Genomic DNA, 19,894 nt, shown 5'->3' on the forward strand with positions numbered 1-19,894 from the left:
AAACAAAAACAATAACAAAGAAAACAAAAGATAACATAGAAAACAAGTATGTGCAAAGGCGGTCTTATTGCTTATAGCAATATCTACCAGACAACCTTTGGATAAAGGAATTAATGTAATTAAATGCGGGATAGTGCAACAAAAAAAATACCTATAAGTAGGTACCTACTTACTTAAAACGTCCACCCAAAAGTTGTTTTGGCACTCTTTTAATGAGGACGTTTTTTGTTGTAAGGTTTATTTTTATTTAAGAGGTCAATGATTATTCATATTTTAGCTAAATGACGCCTCTTTCTGTTTAACTTGAAGTCGACAACTTAGCTTCATGAGAACATTTAATAGGTAATAATTGATAAAGTATTAATGGGGATGATGACTAGGTTTTAATATATTGATTTTTATGATACATTCGGGTAAATAAGGTCAATGTTAACTAATTTGTACATAAAAAGCAAAGATTGACTGGATATTTGCAAAATAAATAAGATTATAAAATTTCAAAATCTATTAAAAATCTTTTATCGTAATTAGATGAAAATTCATACAGTTTTAGCTTCCTTACATTAACTGTGACATTTTTTAATATATGAACTATAAACATAAATGCAGAAATAACAAAGATATAAGTAATTTTGTTTAAACGCCCATACAAATCTAACGATCATTAATTGCCTACGACGTCATAAGTGCGTACCATTTTGTATGGGGCGCTATTCAGGGATCCGCGGCAGCGCCGCAAATCTGACCCTTTAAATCCCTGTAGCTCCGAAAGTAATGATCGCAGATACCCTGTTACTTTTACAAAATTGCTTTACTATTAGCGTAATCTTAATTTATATACAATTTAAAAAACTATCATCATCCCTATTAGATTAAGTTACTGATGCGACGCTTCGTGTCGTATTGACTCAGAATGATTTTTTAATTTTTATTTGGAGCGGCTACGATACCTACCACATTTATTTTCAATTAAAGTAGGTACGTGCAATAAAAATCGTTAAACATAAAAAAGTAATTAGGTCCATTTTCTGGAAGTAAAAACTAACTTTGTAGAAGAAAACACCAACGTTTCATTGGTTGAAACAACTATTCAGAAATAATTAGCTGTAATTTTTCAGCATAATATGGTACGACTAAACTGCACTAAAGGTAGGGATTTTTGGATTTTCTAAATTTTCGGCTAACTTTAATGCGTTATTTTAGTAAACCTTGATGTCAGATACCACCCTGTAAAGTATGTCGTAATATCTACGGGACATCCTGTATATGCTCCAAGCTAGATAGAATGCTCGCTAAATCATGTTCTAGTATTTTTGTGTGATGTAACATTCGCACGAATGCTCATTACAAGTGAATGCTCAAGTCGATCAGCACCTATATGACGATCTTTCACATTACTTGCACACTAGGTAGACGTTCTAGCGGACCTACCAGGGGGCGGAAGGGGCAGTCCCCCCCGGGAATAATAAAAAAAATATGACCTCTAATTCATTAGTTTACTAAAAATATATTGTGTATCAATATTTATTTTACGTAAACAATTCCTCTCTCTCTAGTCTACCACGTTAGAAATCTAGATGGTTCGAATAACACAACATGAAGGCTATGGTGGTCCACGACCCGACCAAGAGGGACCGACGGGGGCCTGTAAATCGAGGGGGCCCATTCAGCTCTGCCGCCCCGGGCTCCCAGGGCTTTTACACGTATTTTAATGTGCCTATATCTAGCGAGTAAGCATGATCTAGTACATTCTAGTATAGTTTCCAATTTAACAGGTAATGGAATAACAAAGACTGTTTGCGGTGTCGATTGACACAAAGGGTAATACTTTTGAGACACCAAATAACTCTCTATTATAATATTTTGGTTGCTGCGCACTTTTGGTAAACAACTGTATCGAATGTCGACATCAATAGACATCACCTTTGACTCTAGGCCATAGGCTCTTAACCTTTTTCGAATATTGTCTCCGAGTCCCCAATTTCATTATTTTTTTTTTTTTAATTTCAGTTGTATTTAAACCTATACCAACGATAAATAACATCTCTCTGTAACAATGTACATTTTTTCAAGAATTTACTAAATATTTAATTAAAACATTTCATATTACTTTAAGACGTAGTCATGTATATCACTACAGTCCCTAGACCTGTAATGTAATGGTATCTACCTACACAAAAATACGTAAATATGCGTGTTAAAGTTAGTAAGAAAATTACCTACATGCGTGTTTAAAATTAGTACCTAAGTAAGTCTTTTATGACCTTTTATTTGTATGTATGTACTTAAGTATGGAAAACTTGTAGCAGCCTCATTTGCGTCGAGGATGAAAGAACTAGCTTAGTTTGAATGAAATCGCGAGGGAAAACTATTTTTCCATTTTCGCACTCTTAAAAAGCGCTTAAAAACACCCTTACAATTTTTTAAAATTCTAAGTCCTTTGACTCAAAGGGCGTATAAAAATAACAAGCGACTCGTAAAGATAATTCGGTAAAAGTATTCGAGCGTTAATCGTTAAGTAATTAAAAAATTAAAATGATATTGCTACAGCGGTTCGAAATTCGAATCGAACAGCGGTCGAACTTCAAACGAACGAATATTGGGAGTGAAAAATAAATAAGCATATTTTAGAGAGATATTTTGGTTATTTTGGTAAGAACGAAATATTAGATAATAATTTTATCATCATTATTAGGTACTGTTTCACTTGGACCTTGCTTACGATATGACCGCCATGTGGAATGTTGAGTCAACTATTATTGTTCCGATAGTTGTTTCAGTCAATGGTCTTATAGCGAAAAGCTTCGACCAACACCTTAAGAAGCTTTCACTTAACTGTTGGATCAAGAGTCGGATACAGAAGGCAGTGATTCTTGAGACGGCGCGTATTGTGAGGAGGTTCCTCACTCTGGAGCCCTGACCACCGGTTGCTTGGGTACTCAAATGTCCCGCAGCGGGAGGGTTAATTTTTTTTATAAGCGTTTTGTATTTTTTGTATTTTTATCATTGTTAATATTTAAAAAAAAAGTAGAAATAAATAAATGACAGATCTAAATAATATTGTGTTTATCATCATTATGTGGTGTGGTGGTATCAGGTGTTTGACAGGTGTCAAAGTCGTAAACACTTAGCTCCGTATAAAACAGTGATTAAAATTATTAAATCTAGAATTTCCCACAATATAAAGTGATTATTTTGTTCGTAACAGTATAATACATCTCATAAAGTATCAAAAAGTCATTAAATAAAGATATCGTGCAAATAAATACCCTAAAACGAGTGGTCTGTACTTACTGGATTATAGTGACTATTATATAATTTAAATGTAAACAACACTGTTCATCAACTGTTATTTAAACACAAACTATCATTGTGAACACAAATTATATACTTTTGGAACGTTTTAATAAAGTTACAACAACACTAACGCTAAGATAAACGCAAGTTTAAAGTGTAACTGTCACCCACCCGCAATTCGCAAAACGGCGGTCAATCAGCTGACGAGTGTAGGCAGCGCATAATACCGTGTGCAAGCGATTCTCGCGGTTGCGTACACGGCACAAGTACCATTTTCGGGCGTCGTGCGCCGCGCTGCGTGTCTCACTCGCTATACGAACGTCTCCGCGGCAAACGAATCGACGTTTTATCTAAGACTAGCGGTTGCCTGGGACTGCGCCCGCGGAGGTGAATAATTGGACCTGTTAGAGTTTTTTATTATAACTATAGATTCTTAGAAGCTAAAAATGGAAAATCAATTCCAAATTTTATTTGAAAAAATGAAAAATGAAATGCGAAACCAAACAGACGAATTAAAAGAATCTATATTAGAGAAATTAGACGAAAAGCTACAACCAATTATAGCAGAAAATAAAAACTTGAAAACAAAATTGGATAATCTTGAGAAAGAAATAGAAAGCCTGAAAAGAGGGAAAAAGCAAAATAACTTAATAATTTACGGAGTTAAAGAAGATGAAAAATCTACGCCAGAAATAATACAGAAAGTGAAGGAAATCTTCAAAGCCGACTTAGACCTACAATTTGAAGACTATGAGGTAAATAAAATTTATCGAATTGGAAATAAACAAAGCTCATGTAAAAAACCTAGACCTATCCTATTTTCCTTTGTAAATGAATGGAAGAAAAGCGAAGTAATGAAAAGAAAGAAAAGTTTTAAAGATGTATATGTGTCAGAAGACTATAGTAAGGAAGTTTTAGAAAAGAGGAAAATGTTGCAGTCGCAACTGAAAGAGGAGAGGAATAAAGGAAACATCGCATATTTAAAATTCGACAAATTAATAATTAGAGAGAAAGTTGATAACACAAAAAATGAAAAAAGAAAAAGAGAAATGTCAACATCACCGCAACAAAATACACAACCAAGAAAACAACAATATATGAAACCATCCAACAAACTGAATGCTTATGATTTGATGAAGATTAGATCTAACTCCCTTCCTTCGAATACGAGTACAAATACAACAACCAATAAGCAATGAAACTAACTACCTATGAACTGAAACTACCGGATAACAATAAAAAACAAAAATTAAGATACACGAACTCACATCTTCCAAGACGGTTGGTCACCGAGGAAGATTATGACCACTACCTTCCAAAGGAGATTAATTCAAATATATGTATATAAAAAAAATCTCGAAAACCATGAAACAAAAATAATTATACCTTTCGTTCACATGAACGAATAGGTAACAAAATGGCGAGGACCGCCAGGCAATCCAATCCAGACAATCTGACAAACTGCTGTTGTATAGGTAGACCCTACATACGCTGGAACCGCAATGGAAACAAAGTTATTAAAAATAGCAATCCTTGGAAGAGGCCTTCACCTGAGAGGGGTTCCTAATAGTATAAATATAAATAAGTTAAATATGGTACATTGTAAATATTTTCCTTTCTTTGTCTGTTTAAAAAAATCTTTATTTAAAATAACGTACCAGTTTGTAAAATCTATTTAGGAAATAAAAGGCTTTTTTATTTTTTATTTTTTATTTATTTTATTATCATCATTATTTTACCGATCCACTACAAGGCCAAGCCTCCATATAGGAGACCGGATATGGAGGATAGTGGAGACAACCACCTCGCTTAGCGAAATGCTTTTACGTATCGCCCCCGGAGACTGCACACAGAACTGTGAAGTCTACGTCCGGGTCACAGAGTAACCACGAGTCTTTACAAGCAACGTAATGAAGCCGGTGAAACTCATTAAAAAAACAAACGTCACGCGTCTCCTTGACAACCGCATATACAAACTTTTTTCATAATTTGTATTTCAAAATTTAACACTAACAAAAATTACGAAAATTAAAAATACTCCATCTTATTTCTTTAATTTTTGTAAACAGTTTTTAAAATATTTAAAAACATAAGACGCCATTTTTCTTAAATAATATTCAAAGTTAAGTACTGTTGTGACGGTTCGCGTCGTACTTAGTCGAGAATGTATTACTTTTTGAATTTCGTATTTGGAACGGCTACGACATCGTCGTGTCCCTTACGCTCCATCTGTATATTATTGGTTAATCTATGGGCCGGGTATAGTATTTCATAGTTCAAGTTGGGATTCAAACCCAGACCAGTATGATCCGAAGTCTGATAAGCTAACCATTGGACCACCGACCAATAAGTCAGTGATCACAGTAGCATTGTGAGTGAATAATTAAATAATTATTAATTACAAGTGTTGTTCTAAAACTAATTAACGAATCTATTCATTGCAAGCTATAGACACATGGCCAGCACATAAATTAGCTACCACACTCAGTGATTACCAACTGCCTACAAATCATCACTGAAACCATTGCTCTAACGTGATTTCTAGCTGGAAGTGACAATATTAATTTTATATACAAATCTCATAAGAAGGCTCAGAGTCACACAGCGGGCGATGGAACGAGCTATGTTAGGAGTATCTCTGCGTGATCGAATCAGAAATGAGGAGATCCGCAGAAGAACCAAAGTCACCGACATAGCTCAACGAGTTACGAAGCTGAAGTGGCAATGGGCGGGGCACATAGTGCGAAGAGCCGATGGACGTTGGGGTCCCAAAGTGCTGGAATGGCGACCCCGCACTAGTAAACGCAGTGTTGGCCGACCCCCCACCAGGTGGACTGACGACATCAAGCGAGTCGCAGGGATTCGCTGGATGCAGATGGCTCAGTATCGTGATGTTTGGAAGTCCCTACAAAAGGCCTATGTCCTGCAGTGGACGTCCATCGGCTGATATGATGATGATGATACAAATCTATACGAATATTTTATTTATATTAATTGATTATGAAACACGGCTAAAACTCACGTGATATAAGGTATGCCCAACTAGTTTCAAACCATTACGAGGCCCTTAGTCATGAAATACGAAATTCAAGAAGTAATACATTCTCGAGTCAGTACGACACGAACCGTCGCATTAGTAATTAGTAATTTTCAATATTATTCAAGAAAAATGGCGTCTTATGTTTTTAAATATTTTAAAAAGTGTTCACAAAAACTAAATAAATAAGATGGAGTATTTATTTATTGACCCCACCCTACCGGCAAAGACGTACCGCCAAGCGATTTAGCGTTTCGGTACGATGTCGTGTAGAAACCGAAACGGGTATGGATTTTCATACTTCTTCTAACAAGTTAGCCCGCTTCCATCTAAGATTGCATCATCACTTACCATCAGGTGAGATTGTAATCAAGGGCTAATATGCAAAGAATAAAAAAAAAATAATAGTGTACAAATTGAGTAAAATATAGACTATAGAGTTAATTTTACAATGCCGGTTAGTAATGAGCCCTAAGGGTAGGCATCAGAGCATTTCATATACAGGTTGTCCTGTAAATGGTATGTCGTACTATATACGGGACACCCTGTATAAAGTGCACCGCACACTTCTAGTAACTTTACATCGTAAGAACCAAAATTACTTATTAATTACTTAATTGGGGATGTCATGATAAAGGCGTCTAATTATTTCGCCCTAAAATTAAAGGCAGTTGTTCTGTTTGAAGACTGAATGTCAGAGCCGGATTTAGGAAACAAATACTTAGATACCCTAGATACGTCATCATCGAATTTAATTCATTCATCACGAATTATCGAATTCATCACGAGTCATTATCGAATTCATCACGAATTTAACATTAACAGCCGATGGACGTCCACTGCTGAACCCATCAAAGTCAAAGTCAAAGTCAAAATTCATTTATTTCAAATAGGCTTAGTTTACAAGCTCTTTCGAAACGTCAGGTAATATTAAACTTAAGATAATGGTGATAATAATATTCAAAAACTTAAAATTAAAGTTACGAGGGTTCCAAACGCGCCTTGGTCCGAGAAGAGCCCACAACAAACTCAGCCAGGTTTATCCTTTTTTAGTTTATCACCATTTAACAATAGGCATATAAGTAGCCTGTCATGTAATACATTTCATTTCCAAGCAATTTTGTCATTTTACGTAATCATTGATACTATAATATGACTTGTCTATAAGCTTACGTTTAAATAAAAACTTTGAACCTATTGAGAGACATGCCAGTGATTTCATGTGGCAGTTTATTATAAAAACGTATGCAATTGCCCTTAAAAGAATTACTAATTTTTTGTAACCTAGTGTGATGTGCAAATGCATCAAATATTGAATTATATTTGACGTTGAGATCCCAAGGTGCTGGGATCGCGACCCCGCACTAGAAAGCGCAGTGTTGGTCGACCCCCCACCAGGTGGACTGACGACATCAAGCGAGTCGCAGGGATTCGCTGGATGCAGGGAGCTCAGTATCGTGATGTTTGGGAGTCCCTACAAAAGGCCTATGTCCAGTGGACGTCCATCGGCTGATATGATGATGATGAACTACTTTAAGCTTATACTTAATATAGTATAATAAATAACTTTAAGTTTATAAATATATTTGCCTTTGAAGTTTTTAGAAGTGAAACGACCCAGGACTCTAACTCAAACCCAAAGACACTAAACCAACGAAGCGTGCGGTATCTTACTAAAACTAAATATAAGTTTTTCCTGCAGACGAAGTCGCGGGCAAAAGTTCAATTATTAGTTATTTTGAATGAATGAAATCATGCACGCCTAAAGTGGGAATTTCCGAAAGTTTCCAAATTGGAGCGAATGTTAATAAATGTTTTCATAAGTTTTCTGTTGGCCAGTCAATTGCAGTGAAATAAGGGCTGTTTACATCGAAGTAAACTTCATAGATACAATATACACTGCCTACCCTGAAGACTTAGTAAGAACCTGTATTGGAGAATATAATAGTTTCTCTTTTATTTTGCACGAACAACGCCTCATCATTAACATATTCGGCTCACTGTCGAGCACAAGTCTCTCTGCTATTTGAAGAATTAGAAGTTTTTCAAAAAGCGTAAGCAACTAAGCGTTTATCGTCTTAAGACGAGAACTATCAGACGCCTCGCGATTTTTGATGGAATACGGGGATAAAATATAGCTTATAACACTCAAAAATACGTAGATTTTTCAAAATCGGTTCAGTAGATCCAGAGATTACCCCCTACAATACCACTTTGCCCCTATTTAGTATACTCGTATATACCTATAGGTTAATAGTTAATACTCGTACATTTCAAAGTTTTAAAATACTATAATTTGGACGTGCAATCAAAAGATACTAAATTGATGGAGGAGGTTAGCTCGCGACAGAGATAAGTGGAAAAAGCGGGAGAGGCCTATGTCGAAAGACAACCAGACCAACAATGATTGCTAAAGTTTTTATTTAGTTTAAATATAATTTGGATGTAAAAGAAAAATTTTCATTAGCAACTAGCTGACACCGCGCGGTTTACCCACGTGGTTCCGGTTCCCGTAGGAATACGCAGATAATATTTAGCCTATAACCTTCCTTGATAAATGGGCTATCTAACACTGAAAGAATTTTTCAAATCGGACAAGTAGTTCCTGAGATTAGCGCGTTCAAGCAAACAAACAAACTCTTCAGCTTTATAATATTAGAAAAGTACCTAGTTATAAGTCAAAGGCACCCTTATACTGTGGAATAACATCCATGCAAAATTGCGTTTGCGTGCATCTACAATGGTGTCACGAAGTTAAAGAGTAAGAAAAGGAATATTCAAACATGCTATCATCATTATCAACCCATCTCTCTCTTTCTCGGCTCACTGTTTAGCACGAGTCTCTTCTCAGAATGAGAGAGGTCGAGCTAATAGTCCACCACGCTCATTTTATTTTATATTCATATCTCTCACTCTCTCTCGACTCACAGTTTAGCACGAGTCTCTTCTCAGAATGAGAGAGGTTAAGCTAATAGTCCACGCTGGCACAAAGCGGATTGGCAGACTTCGCGCACGTAGAGAATTAGAAGTTTCTGTAAGTATGTAAGTTTTTTCACGATGGTTTTCCTTCACAGTTTAAGACATGTGATAGGTATACATAATATTATAATGAAAAAAATTCCACCAACTTCCAACACAAAAATTAACCTACCCTATACTAAAAAGCGGTTAAGTCGGTTGAATGTTTTTATTAAAAATATTATTTTTCCATTTTTAGTATTAGCATACCTATAGCCTACTGAGTGTAAACAAAAATGAATAAGCAATATAAAAGGTTTTGGCTGGTGGAAGGCTTTGACCGTGGCTAGTTACCACCCTACCGACAAAGACGTACAGCCAAGCGATTTCGCGTTCCGGTACGACGTCGTATAGAAACCGAAAGGGGTGTGGATTTTATCCACCTTCTAACAAGTTAGCCCGAATCCATGTTAGATTGCATCATCACTTACCATCAGGTGAGATTGTAGTCAAGGGTTAACTTGTGAAAAAAAAAACCACTGAGCCAGACAAGTGTTAAGTTGTCGTTAAATCCGACTAGTGTGGAAGAGACTTAAGTGGGTGTAGAACTTCGCGGCTATTGTAGAACGATCGGATCCGTATAAAAGGGGTGACTTTGAGACCAGCAAGTGTAGTCAACCGAGGACTGGCGGTGGAATCGGAGCTAATAGCAAACTGAATATTCAATATAATTATTATTTTAGATATATTAAATCTAAAGTATAGTGGAGTTTTGTGAACTAGAGGTAAGTCTGAAAACGTTTTTCAAAAATTTTTCATTTTCGTTTATTTCAGTGACAAGACGCGGTTTCATCCACGTAGTTCCTGTTCCTGTGGGAATACGGGGATTAAATATAGCCTAGTGGTAGTAGATTATTCGAAATCGGTTCAGTAGATCCAAAGATTACGCCAATAGTCCACCACGCTGGCCCAATGCGGATTGGCAGACTTCACACACGCAGAGAATTCAGAAAAGTCTCTGGTGTTAAGGTTTCCTCGCGATGTCTTCCTTCACCGTTTGAGACACGTGATATTTTAATTTCTTAAAATGCACACAACTGAAAAGTTGGAGTTGCATGCCCCGGACCGGATTCGAACCTACGCCCTCGGGAATCGGAGGCAGAGGTCATATCCACTGGGCTATAACGGCTCATAAAGCACTATTGAACCAATGATTTTTTTAATTTTTGTCGAACCCACTCCTAACACAACATTTTTCGACTAATTATTGGGGGGCAACGAAAATATTGTTCATAAAAAAAATATATTCTTCGTTATAAATCGATAATTATACTATAAAATAATTAAAAAGCGTCTATTAATAAAGCCCATTAGTACGATACCCCATAAATATGATATTACATTATTTTTTTTCCATTTCCGTTTCCGGCACGGATCCCTAAAAAAATGAATGCTTGTTGATCTAAAAATAATACAAATGTAGTACAAAAATAAATCTGATATTCTTAGTGTCTCGAGTTACCCATCGTTACCCCATTGAGAAATGGTGCGATTTACTTATGGGGTAAAGGCACAGGCGGATTGAATGGCTTCCGATATTGTTAGTGTAAATTTGATGTTACTTTTATCTTTTAACCCTTTCTCTCGACTCAAACCAAAATATGGGGTTATAATAATAAGCACTGGAAAGTGCAGTGTTTTTCAACCCCTCAGTAGGTGGACCCCTCGGTCCACTTTTGGATTTCCAAACACAACGGTTTCGAGTCAACAGCATTTCTTTTTCCTTTACAAGTTAGCCCTTGACTACAATCTCACCTCATAATAAGTGATGATGTAATCTAAGATGGAAGCGGGCTAAATTGTTAGGAGGAGTATGAAAATCCACAGTCCTTTCGGTTTCTATACGGCATCGTACCGGAACGCTAAATCGCTTGGCGGCATGTCTTTGCCGATAGGGTGGTGAGCCACGGCCGAAGCCAGAAGAAAATCTCAATCGGCCCAGCCGGGAATCGACCCCAGAACCTCCGTCTTGTAAATCCACCGCGCATACCACTGCGCCACGGAGGCCGTCGAAAATTTCTTGATGTCCCCAGTCCACCAAGTGGGGGTTGACCACCACTACGCTTTCCGGTGCGGGATCGCCATTCGAGCACCTGGAATACGAGTTAGGATATGTTAATTAAAATAAAGCCTATGTCACCTGGACCAAAATTACAAATAGGAAGATTTCACGTACCTCGTTTATCAAAATCTGCTTAGCGCTTCTGTAGAACTTTCAACACGCAAATGATTTCAAAATTCAAAAAATATTTTTGTTACTAAGTTGATAAGTGAAGTCGAAAACTTAAAATTTAAGTTACAAGAGTTCCAAATAGTTATTGGTCCAAGAAAACTTTCATCCTGGGTTTATTTTTGTCTTCCAAAATCATACCCACTTCAATTTTCCACAATTGGGTAAAAAGGTAGGGTGGTATTATAAAAGCCTTAAGTAGATATTGTTACGTTATCGGGATATTTTATCCACCTGCGCCTCACCCCTTACCCTTTGTGATATCATCTCAATAACGCGTGGATATGTCAGTCATTTGACACCTCAGAGATCGCGGCGTATTGTTAGTGTTTGGTGAGGAAAACTAACTGGAATGGAAGTTTTATGGATTTTTGAAGTAATTCTTTTATGAAAGTATTATTTTATAAAGGTATTCACTTGCCGATAGATTTTATTTTGCTCGTAAGGATTGTTTGGATTACCTTACCTTACTGCCACGTTTTTCCAGTACAGTGAGCCCAAAGTGGGCTCACGCCAGTTTTTCACACAAGTCAATGAGCCCATTGTGGGCTCACGTAGGTTTCTCCTCACAAGCCCATGAGCCCAATGTGGGCTCATAGTACCTAATTGGGAATTTAGGCACATGTGGAGTGGTAAGATAACTTTGTATGGGGTCTGTGAATGTGCCATCCAAGTCTAAAGAATTTACCCTTTGTTATATCTCTCGCCGTGGTAGCCCAGTGGATATGACCTCTGCCTTCAATTTGTAGGGCCTAGCTTCGAATTCCTGCGTCTAAAACCTGAACTATTGACAGCGCCTTACATAAATGACAATCAGACCGCTATTACAAAATTACAATGAGCGCCAATAAGACATTAGCGCCTCGTCTACGGGACTTGTTTCGTGGCGCGGAGTATAGTAGGTACGATAATTATGGCTTATAAACTGTAGTGGCTTTGGAATGAAGCAGATTTTTGAAATATTTTTCATTGAAGCTCCGCTCCTATTGGTCTTAGCGTGATAATATATAGCCTTCATCGACAAATGGGCTATCTAACACTGAAAGAATTATTCAAATCGGACCAGTAGTTCCTGAGATTAGCGCGTTCAAACAAACAAACAAAAAACTCTTCAGCTTTATAATATTAATAGAGATTTATTTATCCTTATTAATAATAACTATATTGTACAAGAACTGTGATAGCCCAGTGGATATGACCTCTGCTTCCGATTCCGGAGGGTGTGGGTTCGAATCCGGTCATGCACCTCCAAATTTTCTGTAGTCTGCACTTTAAGAAATTATATATCACGTGTCTCAAACGGTGAAGGAAAACATTGTGAGGAAACCTGCATACCAGAGATTTTTTTTAATTCTCTGCATGTGTGAAGTATGCCAATCCACATTGGGCCAGCATGGTGGACTATTGGCCTAACCATTCTCATTCTGAGAGGAGACTCGAGCTCAGCAGTGAGCCGAATATGGGTTGATAATGATATTATGAAGATGATGATGATATTGCACAAACAGAAAAATAACAAAAGAACACAACAATTTTACAGGCAAAAGGCGACCTTTTATTTATTTTATGGATTATATTCTTTCTTGCATCGACACTCGTTAGGGCAAAAAGCTAACGATCCAACTAGGAGTCTCTTATTACAAGAGGTAAGCCGAGAACTAAATGCGTTCTTAGGTAATTGTATATCTACAAATTATCCTACTGGTCAAAGGTTAAAGAGTTTTAAAGGAAAGAATTTTCCAGGAAATTACGATTTTCTTCAACCTACCTTGTTTAATTAGTTCTCGGGTTCAGTTTTCACACGTTTCTTCTATCTTGGACTTTCTTTATTTCAAGTATGCTTCAAAATTACAAAAAGTATGTACAATAATATTCAAAGTATTTATTATTATGTATTAACTACTTATATACTACATACATTTTTTAGTTTTTATCTTATATTTATATATGTATATCTATACTAATATTATAAAGCTGAAGAGTTTGTTTGTTTGTTTTATTAAACGGGCTAATCTCAGGAACTACTGACCCGATTTGAAAAATACTTTCAGAGTTAGATAGCCCATTTATCAAGGAAGGTTATAGGCTATATCTTATCCCCGTATTCATACGGGAACGGGAACCACGCGGGTGAAACTGAGCGGCGTCAGCTAGTACATTATACATACGGTTGTAACGAAATCTTTGAACAAAATTGTACGTTTAAGTCTATATTCTGTATGCGGCATCGTGGAGATAGACTATTATAGTATATAAAAAAATAAATAAATATACTTAAACAATACACATTTAGCCCCAAAGTAAGCACACAGAGTAGCTTGTGTTATGGGTGCTAAGATAGTTGATATTATAATATTCATATACATTTATATACTACATATAAATACTTATATAATGTATAAATACACACAGACACTGGAAAAGACCCATGCTCATCACACAAATATTTTCCAGTTGTGGGAATCGAACCCACGGCCGTGGATGCAGAAAGCAGGGTCACTACCCACTGCGCCACGCGTCAAATATGTATTAGGGTTACCAATATTTAGATTTAACTAAAAAAAATACAGTACCTACGCTTAAATAAAATATAGTATTTAATGGAATAAGCATAAACTCGCCATTTGATTTCAAAAACGTTGTTTATTCACCTTTTCAAGATTTATTTGAATCTAAAATAAGAGTGTCCTTTACCGTTTGAGACATGTGATATTTTAATTTCTTAAAATGCACTTAACTGAAAAGTTGGAGGTGCATGCCCCGGACCGGATTCCAACCCACACACACTATCCGGAATCGAATAATAATAATAATAATAATAATAATTAATTTATTCATCAGAAAGCAGGTTTACAAAGATTACTTAAATATAATAAGACCCTGATACTTTCTACCATAATAATTTGGTGTATGAAAAATTTAAATAGACTATGTATAATCCTAATTTAAAAGCAAACAAATAAAAAAGAAAACATATGTTATAGCTTATACAATTTAACATTTTAAGATTCAATGATTATGACAAATGTAACTCAAAACTACTGTGACAGATAAAATAAATTATTAGTCATAATATATACTGTCAAAATTATTAAACCATGTTAAATTTAGTGCAAAGTCAAGTAATTATTACCAGTTAAATGTTAAAATGTCAATTAAAATTATGTCAAACACACATGTCAATTAAAATTATGTCAAAATATTTATCATACGTCAAAAAAAAAAAAGAATATCATTAAAATTTGTAATTTAAATACTCATTTAAGTTATAGAAAAAGGGCGAAAGGCAGAGGTCATATCCACTGGGCTATCACGGCTCATAATATTTTTGTAATATATTTAATAAAATATGTAAAATAATGACAATAGTGTCTGTGTTTGTCTTTTTGAAAGGCCCGTAGTGCAAAGTTGTTTTATTCGAAAACAATTTTTCGTCCAAACAACTTTGTTGGCAGAAGGTTATTGAATTTTTTTTTTGTAATAGCTAACGAAAATATTTGTTATGTTTTTCGACAGTATAATATACAAGAATGTATGTTTGTATTTTAATGGAGCCGTGTTAGCCTAGTGGATATACCCTCTTCCTTCGATTCGGAGGGCGTAGGTTCTAATCCGGTCCGGGGCATGCACCTCCAACTTTTCAGTTATATGTATTTTAAGAAATTAAATATCACGTGTCTCGAACGGTGAAGGAAAAACATCGTGAGGAAATCTTAGATTAGATTTTTTAATTCTCTACGTTTGTGAAGACTGCCAATCCGTATTGGGCCAGCGTAGTATTATCCTATCCTAACTCCTCTAATTTTGAGCAGAGACTCGTGCTCAACAGTAAGCCGAATATGGGTTGTTAATCTAATTGTATATCTTACGGCATATTGAGGTACTATTGTTGTTCGACAACAAAAATATGGATCTATCTGAAGCTATTAGTGGGGTGATTCGATTCCCGACTGGGCCATTTGAGATTGGTCCAGGTCTGGCTGGTGGGAGGCTTGGGTCGTTGCTAGTTACCACCCTACCGACTAAGACTTACCACCAAGCGATTTAGCCTTCCGGTATGATGTCGTGCCGAAAGGAGTGTGGATTTTCATCCTCCTCCTAACAAGTTAGCTTCCATGGCCAAAGGCTAACTTGTAAATAATAAAAAAAAACAACCTGTAGCAAATTGAATAAAACTCGGCAATAATTTCATCATCATCATCATCATCATCATCATCATCATCATCATCATCATCATCATCATCATCATCATCATCATCATCATCATCATCATCATCATCATATCAGCCGATGGACGTCAACTGCATTACAAAGGCCTTTTGTAGGGACTTCCAAACATCACGATACTGAGCCGCCTGCATCCAGCGAATCCCTGCGACTCGCTTGATGTCTTCAGTCCACCTGGTGGGGGGTCGACCAACACTGCACTTACTAGTGCGGGGTCGTCATTCCAGCACCGTGGGTCCCCAATGTCCATCGGCTCTTCGAACTATGTGCCCCGCCCATTCCCACTTCAGCTTCGCAACTCGGCGAGTTATGTCGGTGACTTTGGTTCTTCTGCGGATCTCCTCATTTCTGATTCGATCACGCAGAGATACACCTAATAAATAATTAATGTAAGGCTTATGCCTTATATTATTATGGCAATAATTTAGACAATATTATTTTAAATTGCTCAATAGTACATTCCATATTGCTAAATGCTGGCGACACTTATTGCCTATTTCGTTAGGAAAATTATATTGATAGCTGTCTTTAAGGCGAGGGTGAATGGTGGTATTGGCAGCAAATAAATCGCTAGTGAATTTAATGTATTGCCTCGTGTTACCTGTCTGATATCGTATGCGGTTTCATCAGTTTTTTGCGTAAAATAATGTCAGCCACTGACGTCTAGTTAGCGCTGCAGACATGTGAGTTTACTTGATCGTCAATGGCTGACATAATGAGGTAAAGTTTGTGAATTTGTAAGGTTTACTAGGTTTTTAACAGATTCAGAAGTGGGTTACAAAAATAAGAAAACCAATTTAGAACAAAGGTTCACTATATTTGTCAGAACAACTTAATTAACAAATCAAACTGTAATCAAAATAAGACCCTAGAAAGGCAGAGAATGACCTTGAGTGGAGTCACGCACTTGTGAACGTTGTGTGAAGGGTTAAAGGCGCCTTTGACTGTTTACAAACACTCCCCCTTTTTCACTCAAGTCACTCTCCCCGCCTATCCCAAGTAACCCATAAAGAATTACACAACAAGTAATGTAGACGGCTCGAACGCCACGAACACACTGGAGCCAACCGGACGATGAGCGCCATATATCGCAAGTCGTTCCCGCAACTAATAGCTACCCTTCTCTAACTCCCCACTCTTTACGAGTCGAGCCACCTGTTAATATTTTAATAAGACTGACATCAAGCGATGCGACTCGCTGGGACTGGGTTTCACTGGATGCAGGCGGCTCAGTATCGTGATGTTTGGAAGTCCCTACAAAAGGCCTATGTCTTGCAGTGGACGTCCATCGGCTGATATGATGATGATGACAATATTCCAAATTCAAATTCTCCTTGCAGGTTACCAAAATGCCATCAACCCTCAACATCCTGCTCCTCATGGTAGCCATAACATCAGCGGCTTGCCAGACGTTCCAGTACTCCCGCGGCTGGACCAATGGCAAACGGGACGGGCAGAGACGCGAGGAGTTCAGCCTGGAGAAGATCCTCTCTCCGTGTCAGATGAACAAGCTGAAGGTGTTGCTAGAGGGGAAACCTCTGACGGAGAGGGTAAGAGCCTCTGTATTGGTAACTAGCTGACGCCGCGCGGTTTCACCCGCGTGGTTCCCGTTCCCGTAGGAATACGGGGATAATATATAGCTTATAGCCTTCCTCGATAAATGGGCTATCAAACATTGAAAGAATTTTTTAAATCGGACCAGTAGTTCCTAAGATTAGCGCGTTCAACCAAACAAACAAACTCTTCAGCTTTATAATATTAGTATAGATAGAGACGCCCCGCGGTTACGCCTGCGTAGCTCCCGTTCCCGTGGGAATACGGGGATAAAATATAGCCTATGGCACTCACAAATAATGTGCCTTTCTATTGGTAAAAGAATTTTAAAAATCGGTTCAGTAGTAGTAGATCCAGAGATTACACCCTCTAGCTTCACAAGCACGTACAGAACTGTAGATAACAAACCGACGCCGAGCAGTTTCATCCACGTAGCTCCCGTTACCGTGGGAATACGGGGATAAAATATAGCCTATGGCGCTCACAAATAACATGCCTTTCCATTGGTAAAAGATTTTTAAAAATCGGTTTAGTAAATCCAGAGATTACCCCCTATAACTTTACAAGCTCGTATAGAAGTGTATATAACAAACCGACGCCCCGCAGTTTCACCAACGTAGCTCCCGTTCCTATGGGAATACGGGAATAAAATACGTATGACATAGCGTATGACACTCACAATTAATGTGCCTTTCTATTTGTAAAAGAATTTTCAAAATCAGTTAAGTAGATCCAGAGATATAGCCTCACAAACTCACTACTTTATTATGGAAGTAAGGTATAGATAACTAGTCGACGGCCCGCAGTTTCACCCGCGTAGCTCCCTTTCCAATATTGCCTATGATACTTATAAATAACGTGCCTTTCTAGTGATAAAAGAATTTTCAAAATCGGTTCAGTAGATCCAGCTATTTCCTCTACAAACTCACAAACTTTACCGTAGTAAGGAAATATCAATACAACAATATCAAGGAAAGGAACGGATGTAATAAGTGTGTTTGCAGCATAATAATTTAACCCCAACGTACATAAGAGTGCCTAGTGGGAGTTTTCACTATTTTCATCATCATTTTATTTATGAAAAGCACACCAACAATACACATATTATTAAACATTAAAAAATCAAATAAAACATGTCACATGAAAGAATTCTGATTAGTATATAAACAATAGGTGCACATAACATTTATATAATTATATGTCAACACTTAACTAAATAAAGTTTTAAAGATGATGGTAGATATATGGTAGATACATTTTGTATCCATTAACTACGAAACATCGAAGGAACATCCTGTATATTGTCCAAATTATCTTGGACTAAGAACGTGATATTTATTATTATTTTGATTATTGTTACAGTTACTTGCACCCTGCGATTACTTAGAAGAGGAAATCGAGCTACCGAAGCGTTTCAAGACAGACAGAAACAGAGACGGACTTTACGACGCCTTTCAACAGTAATAATAAAAAAATGTATCACTAACAGTGCCAAATATGATATTATATACAAAATTATTTAAATATAAGTAGGCTATTCCCTAAATGTATAAAAAATCTAATCGTAATTGCACGTTCCTATCCTCGTACCTAATAAATATTTAATAAAGTTATTTTTTTTTTAATTGTAATGGACAATCGTAGACAGAGAAGTAAATAGACAAATGTTACCACTTAATTTAAAAATAATTATCAATTTTCTTTATTTATTATGTAAAAATTAAACTTGCTCAATGCATAAATTGGCTGGTTTTTATGCATTGAAAATAATATAAAGCTAAAAATTGGTATGAATGTTTAGAAATGAATAATTGTGAAAGTCCCTAATAAAAAAGTCTAGCTAAAAAACGCGTCATTTTTGCAAACTTTCACCATCAATAAAGTTTTTAGCACAAGGGGGATTGATGGGGTCTTTTCACAAATAATTTAAAATAGTATTTTGAACATTCATACAAATTTTTAGCTCTATGAGAATAATTGTAACCTTATTTTTTACGTTTTTCCATATTTATTAATTTTTGTTTTAAACCTTCTGAAATAACTGAATGTAGCTCATAAATAAATTATTGTTCTCAAAAGTAAAAATGTCGACACCATTCCTTAGTCAAGTAAGTAATAAACAGTATTATTATATTTTACTTAATAGAGATATTGCTTATGCTTTGTATGAAAATAATAATATAACTAATAATATTGAAAATAAATGATGTTACTATAATTGTATGTGTTTAATATACAGGGTGTCCCGTAAATATTACGACATACTTTACAAGGTGACAGTTAACATTAAGGCATACTAAAATAACGCAATATACCTATGTTAGTCAAAATTTCACGGTTTTCAAGTTATATTGATTTTTACCCGACTGCAAGAAGGGTTATGTTTTTCGCGCGTATCTTGTATGTATGTACCTGTAAAAAAATGTAGACGAAAATCATTCTATTCAATATAATAGGTCCCGACTGTTTTTTAATTGCTTTCTACACTTCTGGACTGAGCTTGTTTTTTTTCTTTTCAGTTTTTGTATAAT

The 19,894-nt window shown here is 36.3% G+C and overlaps 2 protein-coding genes across 2 annotated transcripts; both read left to right on the plus strand.

Annotated features, from left to right (window-relative positions):
• The first annotated feature begins 3,580 nt into the window (after window positions 1-3,580).
• LOC128199456 (uncharacterized) lies at window positions 3,581-4,980 on the plus strand. Its single transcript, XM_052889050.1, has one exon. The coding sequence runs from the start codon at window positions 3,744-3,746 to the stop codon at window positions 4,494-4,496; it is 753 nt and encodes a 250-aa protein (XP_052745010.1). The 5' UTR covers window positions 3,581-3,743; the 3' UTR covers window positions 4,497-4,980.
• Window positions 4,981-9,981: 5,001 nt separating this feature from the next.
• LOC112055638 (pro-corazonin-like) lies at window positions 9,982-19,544 on the plus strand. Its single transcript, XM_024095827.2, has 3 exons — window positions 9,982-10,077; window positions 17,150-17,359; window positions 18,726-19,544. Exons 2-3 carry the CDS (start codon window positions 17,159-17,161, stop codon window positions 18,825-18,827), a joined length of 303 nt encoding a protein of 100 aa, XP_023951595.2. The 5' UTR covers window positions 9,982-10,077; window positions 17,150-17,158; the 3' UTR covers window positions 18,828-19,544.
• Window positions 19,545-19,894: the final 350 nt, after the last annotated feature.

This window comes from Bicyclus anynana, chromosome 24, assembly GCF_947172395.1.
Source record: "Bicyclus anynana chromosome 24, ilBicAnyn1.1, whole genome shotgun sequence".
NCBI lineage: Eukaryota > Metazoa > Arthropoda > Insecta > Lepidoptera > Nymphalidae > Bicyclus > Bicyclus anynana.